At 41.6% G+C, this 18,516-nt stretch overlaps 1 protein-coding gene and 3 long non-coding RNA genes across 4 annotated transcripts; all 4 read left to right on the top strand.

Annotated features, from left to right (window-relative positions):
- Positions 1 to 623: 623 nt before the first annotated feature.
- Positions 624 to 3,370, top strand: LOC311509501. The gene is made up of 3 exons (XR_014699844.1): positions 624 to 1,467; positions 2,062 to 2,138; positions 2,234 to 3,370. It is a non-coding gene; the product is annotated as an uncharacterized lncRNA (long non-coding RNA).
- Positions 3,371 to 4,862: 1,492 nt separating this feature from the next.
- On the top strand, positions 4,863 to 6,624 carry LOC311509330. The gene is made up of 3 exons (XR_014699824.1): positions 4,863 to 5,498; positions 6,093 to 6,169; positions 6,265 to 6,624. It is a non-coding gene; the product is annotated as an uncharacterized lncRNA (long non-coding RNA).
- A 512-nt stretch (positions 6,625 to 7,136) lies between these two features.
- On the top strand, positions 7,137 to 8,638 carry LOC311509652. Its single transcript, XR_014699856.1, has 3 exons — positions 7,137 to 7,512; positions 8,107 to 8,183; positions 8,279 to 8,638. It is a non-coding gene; the product is annotated as an uncharacterized lncRNA (long non-coding RNA).
- Positions 8,639 to 9,368: 730 nt separating this feature from the next.
- nop58 (NOP58 ribonucleoprotein homolog (yeast)) lies at positions 9,369 to 16,109 on the top strand. The gene is made up of 15 exons (XM_084574679.1): positions 9,369 to 9,524; positions 10,185 to 10,261; positions 10,376 to 10,428; positions 10,711 to 10,835; positions 10,906 to 11,042; positions 11,237 to 11,301; positions 12,662 to 12,796; positions 12,946 to 13,091; positions 13,299 to 13,425; positions 13,620 to 13,783; positions 13,877 to 14,011; positions 14,120 to 14,181; positions 15,283 to 15,434; positions 15,545 to 15,651; positions 15,742 to 16,109. The coding sequence occupies exons 1-15, from the start codon at positions 9,480 to 9,482 to the stop codon at positions 15,805 to 15,807; spliced, it is 1,596 nt and encodes a 531-aa protein (XP_084430805.1). The 5' UTR covers positions 9,369 to 9,479; the 3' UTR covers positions 15,808 to 16,109.
- Positions 16,110 to 18,516: the final 2,407 nt, after the last annotated feature.

The following is an 18,516-nucleotide window of genomic DNA, read 5'->3' as shown; positions in this document are numbered from 1 at the left end:
CTGCAATCCCTCCATTTTTGTTTTATTTTAAGCTAAATGTGCGTGTCTGTGCTACTAGATGCAGGGACCAAACACTGGGATAGTGTTGAGGCAAGAAGCTGAATTAGTCAAGCTCGTCTGTCCTGATTGTATTTTCTCTTTTTAAATGCAACTTTAAAAATTGCGTTTCAGGTCCTCGATGAGTCCAAGCTGCAACAGGTCGACAGCCTGTACAAGGAGTTTGAAACTCCTGAGAAAGCCCACAAGATGTAAGCGTCCGTACTGCTTTTAAACATGTTAACAGCTTTTACTTTGTTTTTAGTGGATAAAACTCGACTTTATTCTTTCTTTTGCCTGTTTTTAGTGTGAAGCTGAAGCACTTTGAGAAGTTCCAGGACACAACAGAGGCCTTAGCAGGTGATTCACAGTAAACGTCACTACTCCTGACGCCACAGTTAATTAACAACTGTTTCTGAGGAGTCAATTTGATTAAAAAATGAACAGAACTTCCTTTAGTACACATTTAAACTCATAATAATGGGTAAAACTTCAACTTCTATTGAGATTTTGTTTTTCTCGCCCATAGCTCCTTGGGGGTGGCTTAAACACAAGGAAACAGAATAAAACCAAATTATAAGAGAGACTTTTGAAATGCAGTGCACTGTAGAACAAGAAATACACGAAAACACTCAATTAAAAAGGCAAAAAAACAGCTCCTTTATAGAAATAGAGTGGTATATTGTTGGGGTTGCAGTGAATTTGTGTTTACTGGAGACATACTATATTTCATATCAGCACAAAAGTATCTATTCCCCAGTAGTCCAGCTATGAGTTGGTAGCTTGTTTGTATTTTGCGTTGGATAATGTCTTTAAATACAAATTAAATGCCTAGATCTTAAGTCCCAGCTTTTTCACTCACATATTTCCAGTGGATACCAACTAATTGAAATAATTGCTTTGACATCATGTGGGGATTTGTGGTCCATGTATTGTGGACCAATTATTAATAAATAAATAATATATAAAGCATTTATGCGTGTATATAGCGCTGTAAAAACAGAAGACACGCCACCGCAGTTTAAGTCTGTGCTTTTTGACAATGCAAATATATTTCACAGCGCTGTAATGTCGCCAAAATTGGTATAATAATTAAACAATATATACCGGTGATGTTAACTTTTGTTAAACATAGAAAATGCGTGTGGCGTGATTAAAAACAGCTGAAACGCAAACGATCACGTATGAAATCGGGTGATATCGCCGGATGTGGGCGGAGTTGGCAACCCAGCCGTTTCCTGGTGCTCTCTCTCTGTACGTCGCGTGTGCTTCAGTTTGAGAAGCAAGCGGCGTGGTGAGGTGAACCCGAAAGGCTCTCCGCAGAGAGGGGTAGCAGTGCATTTAAAAAAAAATAATAATAATAAAAAAAACCTAGGAGCTGCGAAAATGCTCGTTTTATTTGAAACCGCTGCTGGATATGCTATATTCAAAGTAAGCATTCACCAATTTATTCCTGTCAGTTTGAAATTGACCGTTTTCGCCCGTTGGTAACGTGAGCTAGCCTAAAATAGCTTAACCGTTAGTCGCCGACAGCATGAGTCGTAGTTAACGTTACTGTTGGTGGGAAGTGGAAAATATGTGTTTTACTTCCTAATTACGTGAATGCGCACTTTATTAGCATTATATTTTCACTGTACGTAAGTTTATTTTGCTTTATCGCGGGCTAACGGTAAGTTAGCGAGCTAAAGGCCCTGTAACCACGTGTGCGCATTGAGGGCATGCGCTACTCTTACTTTTCACAGCCTTTATCAGATACTAGATGAGGCTGCTGTTAAAATCTATTCAAATATAAATCGAATATTTGTTTAATTATTAGTAGAGGCACGTACGAAGCTGTTGATTGCTTGAGAACATCTGCAATCCCTCCATTTTTGTTTTATTTTAAGCTAAATGTGCGTGTCTGTGCTACTAGATGCAGGGACCAAACACTGGGATAGTGTTGAGGCAAGAAGCTGAATTAGTCAAGCTCGTCTGTCCTGATTGTATTTTCTCTTTTTAAATGCAACTTTAAAAATTGCGTTTCAGGTCCTCGATGAGTCCAAGCTGCAACAGGTCGACAGCCTGTACAAGGAGTTTGAAACTCCTGAGAAAGCCCACAAGATGTAAGCGTCCGTACTGCTTTTAAACATGTTAACAGCTTTTACTTTGTTTTTAGTGGATAAAACTCGACTTTATTCTTTCTTTTGCCTGTTTTTAGTGTGAAGCTGAAGCACTTTGAGAAGTTCCAGGACACAACAGAGGCCTTAGCAGGTGATTCACAGTAAACGTCACTACTCCTGACGCCACAGTTAATTAACAACTGTTTCTGAGGAGTCAATTTGATTAAAAAATGAACAGAACTTCCTTTAGTACACATTTAAACTCATAATAATGGGTAAAACTTCAACTTCTATTGAGAGTATATGTGAGGCCAGAGGCTCAAAGAGGGAAAACTCATCGTTGCATGTCTCGAAAGAAACTAATGCATTTTGTGATGTAGATTACCTCGATATTACACTTTTTAAAAATTAGACTCTATAACTCTATAGCCCGAGAGAAACTAAAAAGCTAAGAGAGATAAGATAACTTTTATTGATCCCCAAGGAAAAATGCACGGTGACACACGGCAACATCAGAGTAAGAGAGTCCCTCATGAAGTGGCCAGTGACGGCAGCGTTAACATGGCATGTCGTCACTTCCGCAAACACAGGAAGAACATTGATTAACGAAAAGCTAAAAAAACAAAAAGAAAATAAAAAAATTATAATATTCATTCCAATACGGGTATGCTAGTTTAGTGGAAATGTTATTAAAAAGAAAAAAAAAATACTAAACAGATGTTAGTTTTATCTGAGATTTTAACGGACAGGTTATCGCGAGCTTTCGTGTAAACGTCGACGTCGGGTTGCCAAAAATGTAGCGAAAACCTCCGAGGAATTTGATGTCCAAATGTGTGAAAGCGTTCTCATATTTGCCTCAGCAGACATGCTTTATTAATAACGTAATAAATAAATAATATATAAAGCATTTATGCGTGTATATAGCGCTGTAAAAACAGATGACACGCCGCCGGAGTTTAAGTCTGTGCTTTTTGACGATGCAGATATATTTCACAGCGCTGTAATGTCGCCAAAATTGGTATGATAATTAAACAATATATACCGGTGATGTTAACTTTTGTTAAACATAGAAAATGCGTGTGGCGTGATTAAAAACAGCTGAAACGCAAACGATCACGTATGAAATCGGGTGATATCGCCGGATGTGGGCGGAATTGGCAACCCAGCCGTTTCCTGGTGCTCTCTCTCTGTACGTCGCGTGTGCTTCAGTTTGAGAAGCAAGCGGCGTGGTGAGGTGAACCCGAAAGGCTCTCCGCAGAGAGGGGTAGCAGTGCATTTAAAAAAAAACCTAGGAGCTGCGAAAATGCTCGTTTTATTTGAAACCGCTGCTGGATATGTTATATTCAAAGTAAGCATTCACCAATTTATTCCTGTCAGTTTGAAATTGACCGTTTTCGCCCGTTGGTAACGTGAGCTAGCCTAAAATAGCTTAACCGTTAGTCGCCGACAGCATGAGTCGTAGTTAACGTTACTGTTGGTGGGAAGTGGAAAATATGTGTTTTACTTCCTAATTACGTGAATGCGCACTTTATTAGCATTATATTTTCACTGTACGTAAGTTTATTTTGCTTTATCGCGGGCTAACGGTAAGTTAGCGAGCTAAAGGCCCTGTAACCACGTGTGCGCATTGAGGGCATGCGCTACTCTTACTTTTCACAGCCTTTATCAGATACTAGATGAGGCTGCTGTTAAAATCTATTCAAATATAAATCGAATATTCGTTTAATTATTAGTAGAGGCACGTACGAAGCTGTTGATTGCTTGAGAACATCTGCAATCCCTCCATTTTTGTTTTATTTTAAGCTAAATGTGCGTGTCTGTGCTACTAGATGCAGGGACCAAACACTGGGATAGTGTTGAGGCAAGAAGCTGAATTAGTCAAGCTCGTCTGTCCTGATTGTATTTTCTCTTTTTAAATGCAACTTTAAAAATTGCGTTTCAGGTCCTCGATGAGTCCAAGCTGCAACAGGTCGACAGCCTGTACAAGGAGTTTGAAACTCCTGAGAAAGCCCACAAGATGTAAGCGTCCGTACTGCTTTTAAACATGTTAACAGCTTTTACTTTGTTTTTAGTGGATAAAACTCGACTTTATTCTTTCTTTTGCCTGTTTTTAGTGTGAAGCTGAAGCACTTTGAGAAGTTCCAGGACACAACAGAGGCCTTAGCAGGTGATTCACAGTAAACGTCACTACTCCTGACGCCACAGTTAATTAACAACTGTTTCTGAGGAGTCAATTTGATTAAAAAATGAACAGAACTTCCTTTAGTACACATTTAAACTCATAATAATGGGTAAAACTTCAACTTCTATTGAGAGTATATGTGAGGCCAGAGGCTCAAAGAGGGAAAACTCATCGTTGCATGTCTCGAAAGAAACTAATGCATTTTGTGATGTAGATTACCTCGATATTACACTTTTTAAAAATTAGACTCTATAACTCTATAGCCCGAGAGAAACTAAAAAGCTAAGAGAGATAAGATAACTTTTATTGATCCCCAAGGAAAAATGCACGGTGACACACGGCAACATCAGAGTAAGAGAGTCCCTCATGAAGTGGCCAGTGACGGCAGCGTTCACATGGCATGTCGTCACTTCCGCAAACACAGGAAGAACATTGATTAACGAAAAGCTAAAAAAACAAAAATAAAATAAACAATTGTGATATTCATTCCAATGCGGGTATGCTAGTTTAGTGGAAATGTTGTTAAAAAGAAAAAAAAAATACTAAACAGATGTTAGTTTTATCTGAGATTTTAACGGACAGGTTATCGCGAGCTTTCGTGTAAACGTCTACGTGGGGTTACCAAAAATGTAGCGAAAACCTCCGAGGAATTTGATGTCCAAATGTGTGAAAGCGTTCTCATATTTGCCTCAGCAGACATGCTTTATTAATAACGTAATAAATAAATAATATATAAAGCATTTATGCGTGTATATAGCGCTGTAAAAACAGAAGACACGCCACCGGAGTTTAAGTCTGTGCTTTTTGACGATGCAGATATATTTCACAGCGCTGTAATGTCGCCAAAATTGGTATGATAATTAAACAATATATACCGGTGATGTTAACTTTTGTTAAACATAGAAAATGCGTGTGGCGTGATTAAAAACAGCTGAAACGCAAACGATCACGTATGAAATCGGGTGATATCGCCGGATGTGGGCGGAATTGGCAACCCAGCCGTTTCCTGGTGCTCTCTCTCTGTACGTCGCGTGTGCTTCAGTTTGAGAAGCAAGCGGCGTGGTGAGGTGAACCCGAAAGGCTCTCCGCAGAGAGGGGTAGCAGTGCATTTAAAAAAAAACCTAGGAGCTGCGAAAATGCTCGTTTTATTTGAAACCGCTGCTGGATATGCTATATTCAAAGTAAGCATTCACCAATTTATTCCTGTCAGTTTGAAATTGACCGTTTTCGCCCGTTGGTAACGTGAGCTAGCCTAAAATAGCTTAACCGTTAGTCGCCGACAGCATGAGTCGTAGTTAACGTTACTGTTGGTGGGAAGTGGAAAATATGTGTTTTACTTCCTAATTACGTGAATGCGCACTTTATTAGCATTATATTTTCACTGTACGTAAGTTTATTTTGCTTTATCGCGGGCTAACGGTAAGTTAGCGAGCTAAAGGCCCTGTAACCACGTGTGCGCATTGAGGGCATGCGCTACTCTTACTTTTCACAGCCTTTATCAGATACTAGATGAGGCTGCTGTTAAAATCTATTCAAATATAAATCGAATATTTGTTTAATTATTAGTAGAGGCACGTACGAAGCTGTTGATTGCTTGAGAACATCTGCAATCCCTCCATTTTTGTTTTATTTTAAGCTAAATGTGCGTGTCTGTGCTACTAGATGCAGGGACCAAACACTGGGATAGTGTTGAGGCAAGAAGCTGAATTAGTCAAGCTCGTCTGTCCTGATTGTATTTTCTCTTTTTAAATGCAACTTTAAAAATTGCGTTTCAGGTCCTCGATGAGTCCAAGCTGCAACAGGTCGACAGCCTGTACAAGGAGTTTGAAACTCCTGAGAAAGCCCACAAGATGTAAGCGTCCGTACTGCTTTTAAACATGTTAACAGCTTTTACTTTGTTTTTAGTGGATAAAACTCGACTTTATTCTTTCTTTTGCCTGTTTTTAGTGTGAAGCTGAAGCACTTTGAGAAGTTCCAGGACACAACAGAGGCCTTAGCAGGTGATTCACAGTAAACGTCACTACTCCTGACGCCACAGTTAATTAACAACTGTTTCTGAGGAGTCAATTTGATTAAAAAATGAACAGAACTTCCTTTAGTACACATTTAAACTCATAATAATGGGTAAAACTTCAACTTCTATTGAGAGTATATGTGAGGCCAGAGGCTCAAAGAGGGAAAACTCATCGTTGCATGTCTCGAAAGAAACTAATGCATTTTGTGATGTAGATTACCTCGATATTACACTTTTTAAAAATTAGACTCTATAACTCTATAGCCCGAGAGAAACTAAAAAGCTAAGAGAGATAAGATAACTTTTATTGATCCCCAAGGAAAAATGCACGGTGACACACGGCAAAATTAGAGTAAGAGAGTCCCTCATGAAGTGGCCAGTGACGGCAGCGTTAACATGGCATGTCGTCACTTCCGCAAACACAGGAAGAACATTGATTAACGAAAAGCTAAAAAAACAAAAAGAAAATTAAAAAATTATAATATTCATTCCAATACGGGTATGCTAGTTTAGTGGAAATGTTATTAAAAAGAAAAAAAAAACTAAACAGATGTTAGTTTTATCTGAGATTTTAACGGACAGGTTATCGCGAGCTTTCGTGTAAACGTCTACGTGGGGTTACCAAAAATGTAGCGAAAACCTCCGAGGAATTTGATGTCCAAATGTGTGAAAGCGTTCTCATATTTGCCTCAGCAGACATGCTTTATTAATAACGTAATAAATAAATAATATATAAAGCATTTATGCGTGTATATAGCGCTGTAAAAACAGATGACACGCCACCGGAGTTTAAGTCTGTGCTTTTTGACGATGCAGATATATTTCACAGCGCTGTAATGTCGCCAAAATTGGTATGATAATTAAACAATATATACCGGTGATGTTAACTTTTGTTAAACATAGAAAATGCGTGTGGCGTGATTAAAAACAGCTGAAACGCAAACGATCACGTATGAAATCGGGTGATATCGCCGGATGTGGGCGGAATTGGCAACCCAGCCGTTTCCTGGTGCTCTCTCTCTGTACGTCGCGTGTGCTTCAGTTTGAGAAGCAAGCGGCGTGGTGAGGTGAACCCGAAAGGCTCTCCGCAGAGAGGGGTAGCAGTGCATTTAAAAAAAAACCTAGGAGCTGCGAAAATGCTCGTTTTATTTGAAACCGCTGCTGGATATGCTATATTCAAAGTAAGCATTCACCAATTTATTCCTGTCAGTTTGAAATTGACCGTTTTCGCCCGTTGGTAACGTGAGCTAGCCTAAAATAGCTTAACCGTTAGTCGCCGACAGCATGAGTCGTAGTTAACGTTACTGTTGGTGGGAAGTGGAAAATATGTGTTTTACTTCCTAATTACGTGAATGCGCACTTTATTAGCATTATATTTTCATTGTACGTAAGTTTATTTTGCTTTATCGCGGGCTAACGGTAAGTTAGCGAGCTAAAGGCCCTGTAACCACGTGTGCGCATTGAGGGCATGCGCTACTCTTACTTTTCACAGCCTTTATCAGATACTAGATGAGGCTGCTGTTAAAATCTATTCAAATATAAATCGAATATTTGTTTAATTATTAGTAGAGGCACGTACGAAGCTGTCGATTGCTTGAGAACATCTGCAATCCCTCCATTTTTGTTTTATTTTAAGCTAAATGTGCGTGTCTGTGCTACTAGATGCAGGGACCAAACACTGGGATAGTGTTGAGGCAAGAAGCTGAATTAGTCAAGCTCGTCTGTCCTGATTGTATTTTCTCTTTTTAAATGCAACTTTAAAAATTGCGTTTCAGGTCCTCGATGAGTCCAAGCTGCAACAGGTCGACAGCCTGTACAAGGAGTTTGAAACTCCTGAGAAAGCCCACAAGATGTAAGCGTCCGTACTGCTTTTAAACATGTTAACAGCTTTTACTTTGTTTTTAGTGGATAAAACTCGACTTTATTCTTTCTTTTGCCTGTTTTTAGTGTGAAGCTGAAGCACTTTGAGAAGTTCCAGGACACAACAGAGGCCTTAGCAGGTGATTCACAGTAAACGTCACTACTCCTGACGCCACAGTTAATTAACAACTGTTTCTGAGGAGTCAATTTGATTAAAAAATGAACAGAACTTCCTTTAGTACACATTTAAACTCATAATAATGGGTAAAACTTCAACTTCTATTGAGAGTATATGTGAGGCCAGAGGCTCAAAGAGGGAAAACTCATCGTTGCATGTCTCGAAAGAAACTAATGCATTTTGTGATGTAGATTACCTCGATATTACACTTTTTAAAAATTAGACTCTATAACTCTATAGCCCGAGAGAAACTAAAAAGCTAAGAGAGATAAGATAACTTTTATTGATCCCCAAGGAAAAATGCACGGTGACACACGGCAAAATTAGAGTAAGAGAGTCCCTCATGAAGTGGCCAGTGACGGCAGCGTTAACATGGCATGTCGTCACTTCCGCAAACACAGGAAGAACATTGATTAACGAAAAGCTAAAAAAACAAAAAGAAAATTAAAAAATTATAATATTCATTCCAATACGGGTATGCTAGTTTAGTGGAAATGTTATTAAAAAGAAAAAAAATACTAAACAGATGTTAGTTTTATCTGAGATTTTAACGGACAAGTTCTCGCGAGCTTTCGTGTAAACGTCTACGTCGGGTTGCCAAAAATGTAGCGAAAACCTCCGAGGAATTTGATGTCCAAATGTGTGAAAGCGTTCTCATATTTGTCTCGGCAGACATGCTTTATCAATAACGTAATAAATAAATAGTATATGAAGCATTTACGCGTGTATATAGCGCCGTAGAAACAGATGACACGCCGCCGCCGTGTACGTCCGTGCTTTTTGACGATGCAGATATATTTCACAGCGCTGTAATGTCGCCAAAATTCGGATAATAATTAAACAACATATACCGGTAATGATGACTTTTGCTAAACATAGAAAATGCGTGTAGCGTGATTAAAAACAGCTGAAATGCAAACGATATCGTACGAAATCGGGTGATTTTGCCAGACGGGGGCAGACTTGGCAACCCAATTGGTTTCCTGGTGCTCTCTCTCTGTACGTCGCGTGTGCTTCAGTTTGAGAACCAGGTGGCGTGTTGAGGTGAATCCGAAGACCCTCCGTAGAGAGGGAGAGAAAAAATAAAAAAAAAACCTAGGAGCTGCGAAAATGCTCGTTTTATTTGAAACCGCTGCTGGATATGCTATATTCAAAGTAAGCATTCACCAATTTATTCCTGTCAGTTGAAATTGACCGTTTTCGCCCGTTGGTAACGTGAGTTAGCCTAAAATAGCTTAACCGTTAGTCACCGACACCATGCCGTTTGAGTGGTAGTTAACGTTACTGTTGGTGGGAAGTGGAAAATATGTGTTTTACTTCCTAATTACGTGAATGCGCACTTTATTAGCATTATATTTTCACTGTACGTAAGTTTATTTTGCTTTATCGCGGGCTAACGGTAAGTTGGCGAGCTAAAGGCCCCGTAACCACGTGTGCGCATCGAGGGCATGCGCTACTCTTACTTTTCACAGCCTTTATCAGATACTAGATGAGGCTGCTGTTAAAAATCTATTAAAATATCAATCGAATATTTGTTTAATTATTAGTAGAGGCACGTACGAAGCTGTTGATTGCTTGAGAACATCTGCAATCCCTCCATTTTTGTTTTATTTTAAGCTAAACGTGCGTGTTTTGCGACGAGATGCAGGGACCAAACACTGGGATAGTGTTGAGGCAATAAGCTGAATTAGTCAAGCTCGTCTGTGCTGATTGTATTTTCTCTTCTGTTCATTTTTTGATTAAAAATGAACAGAACTTCCTCTAATACACATTTAAACTCGTAATAATGGGTGAAACTTTAAAATTGTCTTTCAGGTCCTCGATGAGTCCAAGCTGCAACAGGTCGACAGCCTGTACAAGGAGTTTGAAACTCCTGAGAAAGCCCACAAGATGTAAGCGTCCGTACTGCTTTTAAACATGTCAACAGCTTTTACTTCAAGGATTTATTTGGACTTTGTTTTTAGTGGATAAAACTTGACTTTATTCTTTCTTTTGCCTGTTTTTAGTGTGAAGCTGAAGCACTTTGAGAAGTTCCAGGACACAACAGAGGCCTTAGCAGGTGATTCACAGTAAACGTCACTACTCCTGACGCCACAATTAATTAACAACTGTTTCTGAGGAGTCAATTTGATTAAAAAATTATCAGAACTTCCTTTAGTACACATTTAAACTCATAATAATGGGTAAAACTTCAACTTCTATCTAAGTTTTTGGTTTACTGGTGATATTACTGCCCCCTGCAGGATATAGTGGGTAATGACAACTGTCTCTCTTATGTTTGACTAAAAGCTTTTTCAGTAAACGTCACTCCTAATATTGTGTTCCTAACGCTGTCTTTCAGCCGCCACCGCCCTCGTCGAGGGGAAGATCGGCAAGAGCCTGAAGAAAGTTCTGAAGAAAGTCGTCGCCAAGGAAGCCCACGAGCAGCTGGCCATCAGCGACGCCAAACTCGGCGGCGTCATCAAAGTAAGCCGCGTTAGATTTACCGTGGTCGTTTGTCTCAGGGTCGTGTCTAAAATCGACTGTGGTTGTTCAGGACAAGCTGGAGCTGAGCTGCGTCCACAGCCCCGCGGTGGCCGAGCTCATGAGGTGCATCCGGAGCCAGATGGAGCACCTCATCACCGGGCTTCCTGCCAGGGAGATCAGCGCCATGTCTCTGGGGTTGGCTCACAGGTGAGAGGGCGCTGTTAACGCTCCACCTCCGCAACCACTGCCTGTGATTACATTTGCTGTCTGAAATGTCCCTGTAGATTTTCTTCAGCATTCGTCACTACCACTGAGGCAACAGACTGAAATAATTTATTAAAAATCCTGCTTTTAACCAACAAAACCTGAAAAATTAATGTGTTTTTTCTTGTGGTTTTCAGTTTGTCCCGCTACAAGCTGAAGTTCAGTCCAGACAAAGTGGACACTATGATTGTTCAAGCCATTTGTAAGTGTTAAACAAACAGTCAAAGCCATTTAAAGGAGTCCTAGAACACATTTTTTGACCATTAGGAATTGATCTTTGAGCCTAAATAATGGCATATGTAAATTTGTGGGGCTGAAAACGCCCCAGGAGCACTGCTAGAGAGCCTAATACAAGGTCATAAATAAGCCCTGCAATGAAACAGTTTGTTTTTCCCGCCCACTCAGCAAGTTCATGAATAATGAAATGAGCTGCGTGCTGATTGGCCAGTTTACCCAAAGGCTGATTGGCCCACATATCCTGAAAGCTGATTGGCCTAATCCACCGGGCTGAAGCTAGAGCCAAAGCTATCGATAGCTAACCGAACTACGTTTACTGCTGAGAAAGAAATTAGTCGAATTCGTCGGCGTTAGCAAACGCTATGCCAATTAGCAACACTAATTCTGCCCTGTATTTTTCGAGCCGGGCAAACTTAGTTTTCAATCCATATAATGACAACAGGTGATCGATTGCATTGCCACAAATGGTCCACAAACAGGGAAAAACCAGGGAAAAACATATCCTTAACCATAACCGGCCATTTGTAATACAAACTAGTCACAAAAACGCAAGACATCAAACTGATAGCCGTAGAGATAGCTAGCCAAATCATATACAGATAGCTACTATGGCTAATAGCTGATACATTAGTCATTAACGACACACAAAACACACGAAATCCTAGCGTGATACTTACGGATGTCTGCTGTGGTGTCAAAATCGCTGGCACTGATCCTGGGTTTAATTTCAGGCGCTGTGCAAAGCCGGCTTGATACTGTCCGAGGTTGGAGAAACACTCCGGGGTGAAGTGGGCAGAACAAACTACCAACCTCGGGTTGAAGCTCTGTGGAACGCGGTTGTAAATGAACATCAACCATTCCCGCTGACAGTTGAGTTCTTGGGGAAGTCTGTGTAGAGTCTTGACCTGCCCCAAACATCCTGGAACATTACACGCATAGTCCGACATACCGTATCACTCTTGACAGAAACTGCGGTTAGCTGTCGCTGGGGCTAGCTAGCTAACGCCTCCGCCCTTACAGTGGGCTGGAACATGCAAATGAGAGAGGGTGTATCCAAAAGGGCTGGGCGCCTATTACGTAATATCGGAGCTCTGTTCAGATTTGCCCATTTCAACACGGCCGTTTCTAATTTTGAATTTGCATACGAAAGCAGGCTGGAGAAGGCGGTGAAGTTTTTGGTGTGGTCCTTAGACACCACTCGGAGCCTAAATTCAACAGGAACAACGTAAATGTGGTTTTGATTCTAGGACTCCTTTAAGAATAAGCTGTTCATATGGTAGTGTGTGATTATCGTCCAGACTGACCTGTCTTTACTTTGTCTTCAGCTCTTCTGGACGATTTGGACAAAGAGCTCAACAACTACATCATGCGCTGCAGAGAGTGGTACGGCTGGCACTTCCCCGAGCTGGGGAAAATCGTCACGGATAATTTGGCGTACTGCAAAGCCGTCCGCAAAATCGGTAAAAAGAATCTGCATTTACACACACAACTGTCTTTTAGATGCATGTTTAAAGTAACACAACCTGTAGAGAGCCTCAAGTGGCCGCTAGAGGAACTGCAGCTAAGTTCGTCACCGAGACATTTCTTCCCTTTTTCCGCGTCTCTCCAGGCGACCGCACGAACGTGGCGGGCTCCGACCTCTCGGACGTCCTCCCCGAAGAGATCGAGGCCGAGGTCAAACTGGCCGCCGAGATCTCCATGGGAACGGAAGTGTCGGAACAGGACATCGGCAACATCCGGCACCTGTGCGATCAGGTACGCAGCCCCGTTTCGTCCCGGGGCTCGGCGCGGCGAGTGGTGATGATGACGACAGTTGTCTTTTTCCCTGAATCAGTTCATGTGGGGTTTTTTTAGTCACTACCTCATCTGAACCGCCGCGCCTCCTCTTAAATAATAATAATAATAAAGTTTAATTAAAAGCTGGCGGCTGGAAAGTAAAAAATAATCTTTTCTGTTCTGCAGGTGATTGAGATTACAGATTACCGCGCTCAGCTCTACGACTACCTCAAGAACCGGATGATGGCGATCGCCCCCAATCTGACGGTGATGGTGGGCGAGCTGGTCGGGGCTCGTCTCATCTCACACGCAGGTAAACATCCACAAACGAACCAAAAATAAAAAGAGAGAAAACCAGCCGAGCGGTGATGATGACGACATTACGTCGCTTTCCTGAAAACACCTGATGCTTTTAAGTCACTACCTCATCTGAGCTCAAATACAGAGCAGCTGTAATCACGTACCTGTGAGAATATTGTGTTCACTCGTGTTATTTATCGGTTAAAGGCTCCCTTCTGAATCTGGCGAAGCACCCGGCCTCTACGGTGCAGATCCTCGGCGCAGAGAAGGCTTTGTTCAGAGCCTTGAAGACGCGCAAGGACACACCCAAGTACGGTCTCATCTACCACGCCTCTCTGGTGGGTCAGACTACAGCCAAGAACAAGGGCAAGGTGAGTTCAGAAGCGTGGATGCTTTTTGATTTAAGCTGTAGCTCTGGTTTACGTTTTTAGAGACTAAACACAAGCTCTTGTTTCCTGTCACAGATCTCCAGAATGCTGGCGGCTAAAGCGTCCCTCGCCATCCGCTACGACGCCCTCGGGGAGGACACCAACGCAGAAATGGGTGTGGAGAACCGGGCCAAGCTGGAGGCCAGACTGCGCCAGCTGGAGGACAAAGGAGTGAGTGCAGCTTTTTGAAGTGTTACCCCGTCCACATTCGTGCAGTTTCTTCTAAAATATTGTGCCGTCCTGATGAAATAACGTCTGATCTCGACATTTTCCTTTCAGATCCGAAGAATCAGCGGCACAGGCAAAGCCATGGCGAAGGCAGACAAGTACCACCACAAGAGGCGAGTGAAAGTCTTTACATTATTGTCAGAGAAACGACAGGGAGTTCACCACGTTTAGGGAGAAAGCAAATAACTCAGCGTCTTGAATGTGACATAGAATGATTGAACGGGGTATTTATCCTTGATCTGTGATGTGACATGCAGACAACAAAATTTTGGTTGGGTCTGTAATGCCTTAGAAGCTTCCTAAAAACCTCTCTCAGAAAGCTATATTAGGGTGGGGGATTTTAAACGCGTGGTTTTGCACCTATTTGGCGCCCCTTCGGGCTTAACTGGCAACCTCATTATGAAATGCAAGCACTTGACGCTGATTGGCTGCATTTGCTGCCACTCAAAAGAATGTAAACTTCGCTATAGAGAGCCGAAGTCCCGCCCCTCTACTTACCGAAGGGAGTTTTGGTCGGTTCTGTACGCGCCAGCATGCGGGACTTGTAGTTCGTTTAATTACGTATTTTCCATAGCGTTTTACTGAACTATCTTGCGACAAACTGTGACATTCTTGACATGTAAAATCATTTTTTATTCTGAAAAACAACATATGTATAATCCAAGGCACAAGTCGATCGGGACCAGAAAATAATTTATCTTTCGCCATAGACTGCCGTTCACAAACGAAGTCGCAGTCTGTGGTTGAATGTAGTTGGAATCCGATTATAAATGAACAGCAGCCACGCATCTCGTGCATTTCTTTCGGTGGGAATGTAATGGAAAGTTTGCACACCGCTTGCACAGCCTGGAAGAGCACACCTCGGAACGCGACTCGCCATTTCGCCTTGAACTCCGCAAGCACTGCTGCAATGTACTTCCCGTTGGAGGCGAGAGGGCGGATGTATGCAAATTATTTTGAAGGGGAGGGAATTGAATGAGAGTGGGGGGGCAGTAAGATACATGTTACGTAATATGTATCCGTTGTTCAGATTGGGCCATTTTCTGGCTGACATTTCTAAAGGAGGAATTTCTATGAAACGGAGATGTTCAGAATGTCTAGCACTTTTCGTATGTTCGTGAATGCGGGCAGACTACCGTTATTCAACTAAGACAAGGTAAAAACGTTTTTTCATTCTCTGTCACCTTTAAATATCTGCGTTTTCCCCTCCACAGCGAGGTGAGAGTCTACGATCCGTCCGGCGACTCGACTATTCCCTCCACCTCGAAGAAGAGGAAGTTTGAGGAGGTAGAGGAGGAGGAGGAAGAAGAACCCGTCACACCGGCGGTAAAATCCAAAAAGGCCAAAAAGGAACCACAGACAGAAGGTGTGTGTGTGTGTGTGAATCTGATGAAGCTTTTTTTTTTTTTTGTCTTATTAGAGATTCATGACGCTAATGGTGTTTTTTTTGTTTTTTGTTTTTTTGTTATTTTTTAGAAGTAGAAGAAGAAACGGAAGAGACCCCCAAGAAAAAGAAGAAGAAAAAGAAGGACAAGAAAGCAGAGGAGGAAGAGGAGGAAGAAGAGGTGGCGCCAGTAGCTGAGGTAGCGATTTTACAGAGATGTGAATATGGTTTATTTCTATTTAAAAGTTTAAAATGTTTTTATTTAAACTGCTCTCCTGTTTCTGTCCAGTCAACAGAAAAGAAGAAGAAGAAGAAGAAGAAAAAGGTCAAGGAGGAAGAGGAAGATGATGACTAAGAGACTGGAGCCTGTATATATATATTTTCCTGTTTTAGTTTTTATGTCTTTTTTTTGTCATACATTTATATCACATGATAAAACATCAGCGGGTCTCAAAAAAAGAAATGTTAATCTTATTTTTTTAAGATCATTTGACAGTTTTTATGTTTTGTTTGACGCCTTTATCCAGTTCAGCTGGTGAAATGATTCCCCAGTTGTCTTGGGATTAAAAAATAAAACGTATAAAAAAGAAACATTCATTGTCTGAGACTGTCGACATCTGCCCTGATGAAATAAATGAACAACTTTTTGAGTTCAAACGAACGAGTGCCGTCTTTCAAGCTCCTACATTTACACAGCAGCTGTGGAGAAGTCAGCTTTGTACAAGGGTTAAGTTTGAAAACCGCTAATTTTAACAAAAAGTGTTTGAGTCGAGGCATACGATGCATCTCCACATATAATATAAGGAAGTTAAATAACCACATTTCCTCTGCAACATTCTGCAAAGTAAGTGTTAGATTACATTTAAAATGAAAGTATAAAACTAAAGTCACTTACATTTAAGGTGTGGGGAAGTTTCTCTGCACAGCTGTTCAGTTGCAGACCAAGTGTTACATCAGGTTTAAACACCATGTGAATTTTTGCGTCTGTTTCAGGCTCTACCACAAAGCGCTGTCACGTGATGAATTTGTGTTTGTATCAACGGGAAACGTTTCGTCTCCAGTTCGCTTTCTGTGAAGTTTTTCCTTTCCTTTTTTCCCCCCCGTCTTACTCGCTCTTACGTTTTCATTTTCTGATGCGTGCCGAGAGGGGAATCTCAGGTGCAGGGTCAGTTTAAATATAATTTCCATATTTAAAAGAGGAACGTACAAAGGAAATGTTCTTCTGGATCTGAGCGGGCGCCACGTTTCACACGTCTCAGAAGGAAATCCATGCAAGTCTGTGCACGAGGCCCGGACTGTCCTGCCTGATTGGACAGAACCCGACAGTGTAACGCCACTTCCTGTTTCTACTCGGCTGTGTCCGTGCACGAGTTTTAAACCGCGTTGGAAAGAATGGAGGACGAGATGGAGTTTATAGAGGAATATTTTGTAAGAGGACATACATGTTATGTGATTCGTGACCCATCATGACATTGACGTGTCCCTCGGGAGCCCTGAAAGCACGGTTGAAGGAGTTGGGACTGAGGAGACGGGGCAGCTACATCCTCAGCTTATATTTTAGCACGGGTTCTGTCCAATCGGAAACAAGAAGTGTTGTCCCGACCCGTTCTTCCATAATCTGTAATGTCGTTACAGTCATGGACGAAAGTATTGGCACCCCTGGAACTTTTCCAGAAAATGCACCATTTCTCCCAGAAAAAGTGTTGAAATTACAAATGTTTTGGTACACACGTTTATTTCCTTTAAGTGCATTGGGACAACACAAAAAAACAGAAGAAAAAAGCCAAATTTGACATAATTTTACACAAAACTCAAAAATTGACTGGACAAAATCATTGGCACCCTATTAAAACTGTGGGTAAATAATTTCATTTCAAGCATGTGATCCTCATTTAAACTCACCTGTGGCAAGTAACAGGTGCTGGCAATATAGAAATCAAAACTGAAGCCAGTTGGAATGTATAAAAGTTGACTCAACCTTTGTGTTGTTTGCCTGTGTATGCCACACCAAGCATGGAGAAGAGAAAGAAGAGGCGAGAATTGTCTGAGGACTTAAGAAGCAAAATTGTGGAAAAATATCAACAATCTCAAGGTTACAAGTCAATCTCCAGAGATCTTAAAGTTCCTTTGTCAACTGTGCGCAATATAATCAAGAAGTTTTTAACCCATGGAACTGTGGCAAATCTCCCTGGACGTGGACGAAAGAGAAAAATTGATGCAAGAATGCAACGCAGGATTGTTCGAATGGTGGATAAACAACCTCAGTCAACTTCCACACAAATTCAGGCTGTCTTGCAGACTCAGGGTGCAACGGTGTCAGCTCGAACAATACGTCGTCGTCTGAATGAGATGAAGCGCTATGGCAGGAGGCCGAGGAGAACCCCACTTCTGACACGGAGGCATAAAAAAGCAAGACTGCAGTTTGCAAGAACATACCTGAGTAAGCCTCAATCCTTCTGGGACAATGTTTTGTGGACAGATGAGACTAAGGTTGAGCTTTTTAGCAAAGCACGTCATTCTACTGTTTACAGAAAACCGAATGAGGCCTACAGAGAAAAGAACACGGTACCTACAGTCAAATACGGTGGGGGTTCAAAGATGTTTTGGGGTTGTTTTGCTGCCTCTGGGACTGGGTGCATTGATTGTGTGCAAGGAATCATGAAATCTGGAGACTATCAAAACATTCTGGCCCGTAATGTAGGGCCTAGTGTCAGAAAGCTGGGTCTGCATCAGAGGTCATGGGTGTTCCAGCAGGACAATGATCCAAAACACACCTCACAAAGCACCCAGAAATGGTTGGAGACAAAGCGCTGGAGAATTCTGAAGTGGCCAGCAATGAGTCCGGATCTAAATCCCATAGAACACCTATGGAAAGATCTAAAAATTGCTGTTGCGAGAAGGCACCCTTCAAATCTGAGAGACCTGGAACAGTTTGCAAAAGAAGAGTGGTCCAAAATTCCAGTTGAGAGGTGTAAGAAACTTGTTGATGGTGATAGGAAGCGATTGGTTTCAGTTATTTTGTCCAAAGGGTGTGCAACCAAATATTAAGTTGAGGGTGCCAATG

This window comes from Chelon labrosus, assembly GCF_963514085.1.
Source record: "Chelon labrosus genome assembly, chromosome: 24".
Taxonomy (NCBI): domain Eukaryota; kingdom Metazoa; phylum Chordata; class Actinopteri; order Mugiliformes; family Mugilidae; genus Chelon; species Chelon labrosus.
Note: the sequence above shows the minus strand (reverse complement) of the source record. Positions and strands in the feature narration are given on the sequence as shown.

Excerpts from the sequence above, each read along its gene's own strand:
- nop58 (XM_084574679.1), top strand. The coding sequence starts at position 9,480 with ATGCTCGTTTTATTTGAAACCGCTGCTGGATATGCTATATTCAAA. Across the intron at positions 13,092-13,298 it reads TCCGGCACCTGTGCGATCAG|GTGATTGAGATTACAGATTA; the intron begins GTACGCAGCCCC and ends TCTGTTCTGCAG. Across the intron at positions 13,426-13,619 it reads TCGTCTCATCTCACACGCAG|GCTCCCTTCTGAATCTGGCG; the intron begins GTAAACATCCAC and ends TATCGGTTAAAG.